At 43.7% G+C, this 9,766-nt stretch overlaps 2 protein-coding genes across 2 annotated transcripts in view; both read right to left on the bottom strand.

Annotated features, from left to right (window-relative positions):
* The window catches only part of LOC114004477 (protein POLR1D), a 54,355-nt gene extending 45,647 nt beyond the window's left edge, over positions 1 to 8,708 (bottom strand). The window contains exon 1 of the mRNA XM_027767223.1: positions 8,586 to 8,708. Within this exon, the coding sequence (XP_027623024.1) occupies positions 8,586 to 8,611 (26 nt within the window). The 5' untranslated portion in view covers positions 8,612 to 8,708. The remainder of the gene's footprint in view (positions 1 to 8,585) is intronic.
* Positions 7,092 to 8,717, bottom strand: POLR1D (RNA polymerase I and III subunit D). Its single transcript, XM_006165814.3, has 2 exons — positions 8,586 to 8,717; positions 7,092 to 7,649 (listed from the first exon to the last, which is right to left on the bottom strand). The coding sequence occupies exons 1-2, from the start codon at positions 8,609 to 8,611 to the stop codon at positions 7,274 to 7,276; spliced, it is 402 nt and encodes a 133-aa protein (XP_006165876.1). The 5' UTR covers positions 8,612 to 8,717; the 3' UTR covers positions 7,092 to 7,273.
* Between the last annotated feature and the right edge of the window lie 1,049 nt (positions 8,718 to 9,766).

The raw sequence follows: 9,766 nt of genomic DNA, 5'->3' as shown, positions 1-9,766 counted from the left end.
CGAGCGCCCGCCCCCTTACAGTGAAAATCTCTCCAAAAAAAAAAAAAAAAAGAAAGGGATGGCAGTCTGCATGTGGGTGTGCACACTATTTTAGAGAAGGTGGTTGTGACAGGCAGCCTGTAGGATAGTGCCAAGGACCCCCAGGTGGTATTGAGATCCCTGTGTAATCTCCCCTTGATTCATGTGCAAAAAAATGGAACAGGGCAGAGTGATGTGATATCACTTCTGAGGTTGGGGTATAAGGCTGTTCGCTTCCATCTTGGGTACTCTAACTCCCTTGGATCACTTGCTCTGGGAGAAGCCAGATGCCATGGTGTGAGGCAGCCCCAGGTAAGTGAGCTTAGAGGTGACTCCTCCCCCACCAAAGTCTCAGGACTGGAGTCTGGATGGCACCTTGACTGCAGCCTTGTGAGAGACCCTGAGTCAGAATCACCCTGTAAGCTCTACTTGGATTCCTGACTCACAAAACTGTGAGACTTGTTTGTTGTTCTCAGCTACAAAATGTAAGGGTAATTCATTACACAATAATGGATGACTAGTACAGTAGTCAAGGATGGTATCCTTAAACAAGTGACCTTGTAAAGGGGCAGGCCAAGTGAAAATCAAGGGAGAGAGCTTCAGGGAAGAGACAAGTACCAAGGCCAGTGTGGCAGTCACACATGACGACGTGGGACCAGAGATCAACCCAAGCAAGCCAGCCCTGAGCATTCCACAGATAATGACACCAATACTATGAAGATTATAAGTCCAACCATCACTAATTGGCATGAACGATAAATGTATAGAAATAGCTAAGTCTCAGTATCTAAGTGTACTTAGAATTGTGCTTTGCAGAATTACATGATGTAGAAATTGTGCGAACTGCTTTATTTCATTTATTCTCCATAATAACCCTATGAATTTGCTTAAGACATGTGCCCATAGTAGCAAGCTAGAAGTAGTGGATCCATGAGGCCCTCTGACTTCAGAACCTCTTCCTTTGCCCATACATAATACTGCCCCAATAGAGGCCCGAAGAGAAAAAAAATTTCTCCTACATGTGAAAAAGAAAACAAAAAAACCAAAAACCAAACCAAAACAAAACAAAAAAACAACCCTCATTTCACAACCTCAAACTGTTGTTTAAACCAAGTGGTCCCATCTCTGCCTCATTAGATGCTCCAGGTAGTTTGATTTTTCTCTTGGAGTCCTTTTTAACAGTAGTTGAGGAATTACCCATGATGTTTTTGAGATTTGACCCAAGTCAGGGAAAAGAAAACTTAAAAAAGGACCCAGATAGCTTTTCTTTTGGACATATGCTAAGTGCCTTGCAGAACAAATACAAAAATTTACTGAGAAATAACATTAGGGAAAATGAAAATACAGTATTTCATGCTGTTTTATGCTCAGCTGACCTAGATTGAACCTGGCTTCCTACCAATATTCCAGATACCTGGCATCAAACCAGGTAACCATCTGCTACAGAACTTGTTTTTACTTCTTGCTTAACCTTTATCTTGAAGCTTGAGGAAGATTAAGAATGTTCTAACAGAATCTTAATTTCTTCCCGAAAAGAGGAGAAAAACAATCCATTTACCTCTGATGTTTATCTATGCTGTTAATAGAAAGGCTATTTTTAAAAAATGTTTTATTCTTTTTTGGAGAGGTTTTTGCTATAGGGCGCGTGCACGTTCACCAGGCAGACAGAGAGAGACAGCGAGACAGAAAGCGAGAAATCCCCCCCCCGGGGGGGGGGGATGACCATACTGTAATCCCTTCTCCTCTTGGAATCTTGGGCACACATGCACACATGCCCAGTGTGAGTTTAAGCCACTGGGTCTGGGATTGGAACCACGGTAGACTACATGGGAGTCCAGCAACATAGCCATTACACTAACTGCTGGTCCCCTCTTTTTCTCAAGAGAGATTTTTGCTATAGGGCACTTGCACTTGCTGGAGAGACAAAGAGATAGAGACAGAATGAGAGAAATCACCCCCTGGCAGGGTGACCATGCCACAATGCCTTCTCCTCCATTCTCCTCTCAAGATCTTGGGTATGCGCACACACACACACGCCCGATGCGAGTTTTAAGCTGCCAGATCTGGGACTCGAACTGGTTGACTACTTGGGAGTCCAGTGACATAACCATTATGCCACCTGCTGATTCCTTAGAAAATTTTTTTTAATGTTTCAACAGACAGGTAACCTACTATGCAGGGGTCTACAAATTTATATGAGAGGGCTGCCTTGGACAGAAGGAAGCAAAATATAAAAGAAGCTACTAAGGTTTTTTGTTTGTGTAATGAAGGTTATATAAATGTGGCCTCTCAACATTTCTCTCATCTTTACCCCTACATAGACTCTGTCTCCAAGTTATGAAATTCTTTTTTAACACTGTGTCCATCCTTTTATCACACTCTTACAATTGTAGTAGTTAGTGCCTTCCTTGTATTACTCCCAGACTACTATGAATGCCTCCTAACTCACCACTGTCATTCAATGTGTCCTTCACTCATTCAGTTTGCACACAGGGGACTAGAAAAATAAAACTTTATGGCATTTCCTAGCTCAAGTATCTTTAAGGGTTCTCACCATGAAAGAGAGAACCATTTATCCTGGAACTCTATACTAAATAGATCCCTTAACTTCAATATTCCATGAGTTACCAGAAGGCAGTCCATGCCTGTCTTGTTGGCTGTGCTTGGTTCCAGGACACTGGCTGGCAGTGGGTGATCATGAAACCATCACTGCTCTTACCTACTTCATTCCGTATTCAGCACAGCTTTTAGTACTCTACACTGTACTAGGGCACTTCATTGTAAAAATAATTTGCTCATTTTCATGCAGACAACTCCTATGCCCTGTTCAAAACCACAAAAGCCTTTTATCTTTTCTTCTCGTTTGTTTTAGATTTTAGCCACAGGTCACATCTATGTGCTGTAAAGGGACAGAGGGAGGGAAAGTGAAATCACTCCCCCCACCACCACCAAAGAGGTATGGCCACACTACTATCCCTCATCCATTTGCCTTCTGGATTTTGAGCGTGCCTAGTGTGATTTTCAAGTTGTCAGGTCTGGGACACCAACCGTGGTCAGCCATGTGGGAATCCAGCACCTTAACCACCATACCACCTGCTGGCCCACATATAAGGCATTTTAGAAAAGAATCCTATTAGATTTTCTTATTTCTACCATTTCTGAGGACTCTACTACTAAGTATATACTGATGTATACTGCTAGACAATTAGAGATCCAATTGAGGGTTGGGAGGAATTTCATTATAAAAAATAATACATAGACTCACACAGTAACTGCTCCAAGATATTTGTAGTTTGAGAATGAACATTAAGAATTTGAACACAAAAGGGCTGGATATAGGGTCTTTATATATACATGAAGTGAACTAATAGGTCTGGGTAAACGTCTTATGAGTTCAGTTTGAGGGGTGTTACACAGTCTCTAATTCTAAATTATGCTAGCCAAAAAGATGATTTTTGGCTAGTGATCTGGAGCTTTTATCTCAATCTTAATAACATATTTAAAGGAAATATAAAAAATGAATAGGGAATGGGGGGGGTCATAGAACTTGATATGCTTTCATAGTTCTTGAAATACAAGAGATTCTGGGTCAACACTGAATGGATCACTTCCATTTCTCCAGATTCTGTATGAACCTATAAGTTATACCAATTAATTAGAGCACTTAGAAGTTATGGCTATATAAAATTCATAAATAATTTGTAAAGTACTTTGAAAATGGAAAGTGCTAAACAAGCACAGTACTCAGAATTATTATACATTAAAAGCCTTTGGTAGATAGTCATATTATTTAATAACTGGCTCTTTAATAAGACACAGTATTTTGCAGCTGAACGTATTTCTATGAGGAACTCTGGATCATCATGCCTGACCTCATCTCAATTTTTTCCCTTTACCCATCTGCCTTCTGAAGGTGTTTCATATGAACTATGAGTTAACAGCCATGCTAAACAGATTTAAGAATGCATGTGGCATCAGCAGCAGCAATAAATTCTTTCAGGTACAATGAAGACAGGAGATGTGATAGGCCATCGCTAGTGGGTATGTTTTCTATGTTATTAATTACTCCAGTTTACTATTATCACTCAGTATCTCTATGTCTATATTGGACTTGGTTTTCATCTCCTGACAGGCCTTTGTTCAGAAGAATTAAGCTTCATCCAAATATTTACTATCCCTGTAGGTCTATCCAGAAACAAAATTTTTGAAGAAGTTTTTGATCCTTCTTCCTTTATCCCCTTTGAGCTTCATCTCAAGTGCTAATTCCTTAAGAATTACAGATACTGACTTTTCAGAATCTCTTTCACCCTAAGAGAATATTTTACATCCTTCCTGATGATGTCTATCTTTCCCCTGCTCCTCCTAAATCCACCTTTCCAATGTCTACTGTATTTTTGTCATGGGTAAACTCCAAATAAAGTGTTCATTCCCTCACACAATGAATGTTGTTTACCCTTCTTCAGTTCTAAACCAATGATGCCTGCTGCCCAATGGCCTCAATGTCAACACTAATAAAGAATGATTTTTGTACTTCTCTGACTCATTCAACTCTCCCCTTTTTGAAAGACTTGGTTGGCTTCCACAACTCTTACTTTCTGCAGACTTTCCTACCAACTTGCTGGTTGCTCTTTTTAGCCAAACTTTAATACTGAGATTGCCCAGGGCTTGGTCCAGAGCCCACTTCTTTGTCACTCATTTTTTAAATGGATTTATATGGCAAGGTCTCAGTTTATTTACAGCTTCAATCTCTTCTATGGCTTTCAACTCAAAAACATACTGCCTATAATGTTCAAAACAAAACTTTGAACTCCTGCCACCTTTCCCACTTACCATCCTATATCTCCCTTTAAGCTTCTCCATTTCAGTAACCTGGGCAGTCATGTTTCCTCACCTCTCATCTCCAGTTCTTAAGGTCTATGAATTCTGTACCAATTGAGTTCTAAAATACACCTCAAATCCACTCTCTTTTCCCCATCATTACCTTATCACCCTCCCAAGTCACTTCAACTATTCCCATTACTAATGGGAATATAACTATATATAACTATATAACTATTCCCATTACAAATGGGAATATAAGAGGCATCTTCAAAAGTTCTTAAAAAATACGTATTATGAAAAATCTATGCATAGATTTTAAAAAACTTTTCTGTACCAAAATAAACCTATATTTTAGTTATTTTTTCAAGAACTTTTTCAAGTCTCTTCATAAAATTCAACCTACTTACCATCTCAGTTCTTCCTACCATCAAACGCACAGGACAAGCCTTTCTCCTCATTTACTATGCTACAAACAAGCAAATCTTTCCCAACACCCTTAAGGCCTCAAGCCACCGGTTCTCTGCTTCAGGAATTCAGCTGTCATTCCATCAGAATACATCATCTCTCACCTCCTCTTCCTGATGTTCCCTGCCTTCCCATTCACCTCATATTTTCTATCTTGACTCTTAAGTTTTATTTCATAGAATTACTATTTTATGTTTCATGAAAACAGGGCTATTGACTCATGCACTAGTTCAAGGGGTTTTTCAGAAAGTTCATGAACAAATTTTATTATTAAAAAATTAGGCATTGGGGTCTCAAAAAAAGTTTTGCACCAAAATTAATTTTTATAGAAAAAGTAGATTCCGTTTCCCCACAAACTTTTTCAAGTCTTCTTGTATATCTATCCCTAAGGCCTGGTACATACCAAGTGCTCAATAAATACATAAAGTTCTTTTAAAAAGCTGAGTGTAGAAAACACAGGATCTATGGCAGGATGGCAAGTCAGATTTGAGTGACTGAACATAACAAAGCATGACTACATGAATTCACCCAGTATTTACTTAAGTGCGTGCTATCTGTGGGGTGCTATGCTAGCTACTGGGATCACACTGATGAACAAGTTGGTATAGTGGGTAGACAACATAAATGCTAACAATAGCATACCAGGGGCCGGCAAGTGGTGTAGTGGTTAAAGGTGCTGGACTCCCACATGGCCGACCACAGTTCAAGTCTTGGACCTGGTGGCTTGCTTTCTCATTACCTCTCTCTCTCCGTCTCTCTCTGATCAAAATGGAAAAATAATAATGATATAATAATAAATAAAGTTAAATAAAATAGTTCTTTAAAAAAAAAAAAAAAACCAATCGCATACCAGAAACAACGTGTAATGAAAGCACAAATACCCAAACTAGACTGGAGAGTCTAAGCTTTGACTAAGACTAAAGTATGGCAGGAGTAAGACTGTTCCAGAAAGAGGGAGCATCATAAAGATGCCAGGGCCAGCAGGTGGTGTAGAAGTTAAGGCACTAGATCCCGCACAGCTGGCTATGGTTCGAATCCCAGACCCAGTGACTTGAGAATCAGCTAAGCACATGTGCATGCGTGCCCAGAATCCTGAGAGTGGAGAAGGGACTGTGGCATGGCCATCTTTCCAGGGCTGATTTTTACACATCCCCAGCTTTGGCGGGGCACATGTGCCCTATAAAAAGTGCCAAAGCACAGAGCACTAGAAGGTATAGTGCTCAGATTAACAGGCTGACATATTTAGGGTGAATTAATCATCAAGCTGGACAAAACTTAAAAAATTACAAACACTGTAAAGGCTCAGGCATGGTAGTGCAGGTAGTAGTAAACTGGCCTGCAGTGCTGGAAGCCACATAGCCTACTACAGGCTCTGATCCTGAACTTACCTGAAATACACTGGGCACACTGAAACTCAAGATTCTAAACAGCAAGAGGGCTGGGGAAAGGGAATCACAGACCCTGTTAAGGGTATTGTCTCTCTCTTCCACCAATCACAGCAAAGAAGACAATTCTCTCATTAATTACTAAAACATCTAACAAGGAGTCAAGTCCCCCTATCCCAACCTTCTTTCTTTCTTTGTCTAAACTAGCCAGTCTACCTACGATCAGGCTCTACTGCATCTTTTCCCTTCACCCACCTCAACTACGGACCTGAATGTATATTCCTTTTAATTCCCATATTAAAGTCCTGGTCAAGGCCTCTGATTTTCTCACTTTCAATGTTGGCTTAACTAAAAGTCATCCTTGGAGATCACTTAGTTGCAAGGAACAGAAACCATTCAAACTAGTTTAAATAAGAGGGAATTTATTCGAAGATACAAAGGTTCTTGCAGGGATTCCAACATCTGTAATGGGTTACAGATGAAGGACAGAGCATGCTGCCATCACAAACTTTTAATTCTGGGTTCTGCACGATCACAAAGAGAATATCCTAGAGGATAGTCCTTCATGTACACTGCAGAAGGGACTAGAATGTGGATTCACTTTTGCTTGCTTTTTGATCCTTATAGTTCTGTATGCTGGCCTCAAACTTGTCAAGCACATGTTGGCAGACATTCATGAGCTCATTCAGGCCTCTCTGAAATGGCTCAACAGCTGGAAGAGCACCTCGAGTCTGAATGCGCAAATTAATTTTGCTCTCTGAAGGATGGGTCGTAGTGTAACCACAAAATTCCACTTCTGGGTTCTTCATGATCATGTAACGTAGAGAATTTCCTAGGGTATGGTCCTCCTCGTGCAATACAAATGTCACACAGTGTCTATCTGTTCCAGCTGCCTGGACCATTTCCAGGGCTGTCTTCCTCTCGCCTTCAGCCATTGAGGTCTTCAATCCAGATATTTTTCTACACACATATTTTTTATAAAAATGAGATCATACTGAATATTGTTTCGTAACTAGTTTTTTTCATTTACTACATCCCAACTGCAACACATTATTACAAAAATCCACTCAATTTACATAGAAATATTAGTTTCATTTTCCTACTTTCACAAATTTTATTAATAAATATTTAATTTACTGCCTCTAGTTCCTTCCTATTTCATTTGACCATCTACATTGGCCACAAGGGGAGTCTTCTTAGAAAAACACAAAGTTAAATGTTTGCAAAAATATTATTTTGGTAGACTCACAAAAAAGGGTCAGAATAGAATTGGGTCTTCTGGAGAATGAAAAGGGAGTTGAAGACAGTAGAAAAACACAGATTGCTCTAGCATATACTAGAGACTATAGATCAGCAATGTGCAGGCCCAACCATGGCTTCTACTTGCAAGAGGTAAACAACAGGGAAGGTCTGAAAGAATCTAGCAGGAGGGAGCAAAGAGCTGAGCGCACAGAGGATCGGCTTTAAGAGCAGTCCGCACAGAGAAGAAACGGTACCGATAGTTACAGGGACTTAGGCCTGACGAAACACACCAGAACCAACACTCAGGAACAGTGGCCTGGAACGTGATTTTACACGCAGCTGAAGCGGGGGGTGGGCAGTTTGGTGGCTTAATTCCGGTCTCCTAACTTGTCTTCCATCCCTGATAGCTAGCGTCCCTCGGGGTGTCTCTTTTCAAGCAAACCCATCGTCTCCTACCCTCTCTTCCTAATCCGACTGCCCTCTTCCTCTCTCCTCCCTCTCCTCGGCGCCCGGAGTCGGGCCCTCCCAGCCAGGCCGTACGGAGGAGGCAGAGGCCCCAGCCGGGCCGCGTGCCCCGCGGCCGCCCGCTTCCCTCGCTGGGCGCGGCCCGCTCCGCCCCCCCCCCCCCCCCCCGCCAGTCTCTCTGGCATTTACCTCTCCAGTTCCTGGTCCTCTTCCATCACGGACACGGTTTCCAGGATCCTCAGCAGGTGCGAGCGGATTAGAGGCTCTGCCCCATATCGCGAAACGTGCGGAAGCAGCAGGAAGGAAGGAACGGCCGACGGAAGGAGGGGCGAGGAGCCGCAGCGGCGCGGCAGGGCCCAACCGCTGGGCGGGGCGTGGAGGCTCCGCCCCGCGCGAGGAGGGCGGGGCGCGAGGCCGGAGGGCGGGGCTGCTCACCTGGCGCACCCGTAGCTCGCGCAGCGAGCGGTGAGGGTGCCGGGGTCAGGCGCCCTTCCCATCTCCGGGCCCAGCCTGTGGGCGTCCGAGCTCCGCCTAGAACACCTTCCTCCGGGTGAAGGCGGAGAGGGCGGAGCCTCACCTGCCACCCCCAAATCACCTTCTTTCTTAGGGCCGGACCTGGGCCTCCTTCTGACTTGCGGCTAGACCCGTGGAGGACGGCATTGCTCTCAGTCTGGCCCTTCCCGGGATCCCACCGTTCAAGGGTCTTTTACAGAACATCAAGTGTAGGCCAGAGTTGATCAATACACTTCGAAAAAGATGGGGAGTAATATGGGAAGAGATAAATTTCACAACAGAACACGATGGTTGGAGTCGGTATTTGTCTCACAGGGGTTCTAGCACTGCTCTTCTCACCTGGATCAAAGGAAAGGTGTTTGTCTCTTTCTTTGGGGAGGAGTGGGGATTTGGGAGAAAGCTGTCCCCCACCCCACCCTTTCTCACCTAGGGTCCTTTATGCCCCAGGAATAACGTCCTCCTCCCTCCTTCGCTATGGACTTCCTTTTCTCTTTACACTCTCGGCTCCCTAAATCTCCTTACCTGCGGAGCCTCCCGCTCACCTTTGTTCCCAGGTGTCCCAGTCCCAGCCTCGGCAACCTCTCAACACCCGGACTCGCTCTCCGCCCTCCTCCTTCCTCCAGACTGCTCCGCTCTCTGTTCCCTCAGGTGCTCTTCCACGCTCCCTTGATCCCCGCACCTCCCTTACCCTCGTCCTACCCCAGCTGTCCTCTGGCCCAGCACACCTACATTTCTGCTTTTCTGCACCACCTGTTCTCCTCCCCCCGCCTCGTCTTCCCCGAGGTCCCCCCCTCCCCAGCTGTTCCGCTCCCTTCGCGGCTGTCGAGGGGGCGCGCAGACCCTTCCCGCGCGGCTTC

This window comes from Tupaia chinensis, unplaced genomic scaffold, assembly GCF_000334495.1.
Source record: "Tupaia chinensis unplaced genomic scaffold, TupChi_1.0 Scaffold144045_1, whole genome shotgun sequence".
In the NCBI taxonomy this organism is placed as follows: Eukaryota; Metazoa; Chordata; class Mammalia; order Scandentia; family Tupaiidae; genus Tupaia; species Tupaia belangeri.
The sequence above is the reverse complement of the archived record's forward strand: the minus strand, read 5'-3'. Positions and strand labels throughout refer to the sequence as shown.

Coding starts and splice junctions, on each gene's coding strand:
- POLR1D (XM_006165814.3), bottom strand. CDS start 8,611: ATGGAAGAGGACCAGGAACTGGAGAG. Junction 7,650..8,585: donor GAGGACCAGGAACTGGAGAG/GTAAATGCCAGA, acceptor ATATGTGTGTAG/AAAAATATCTGGATTGAAGA.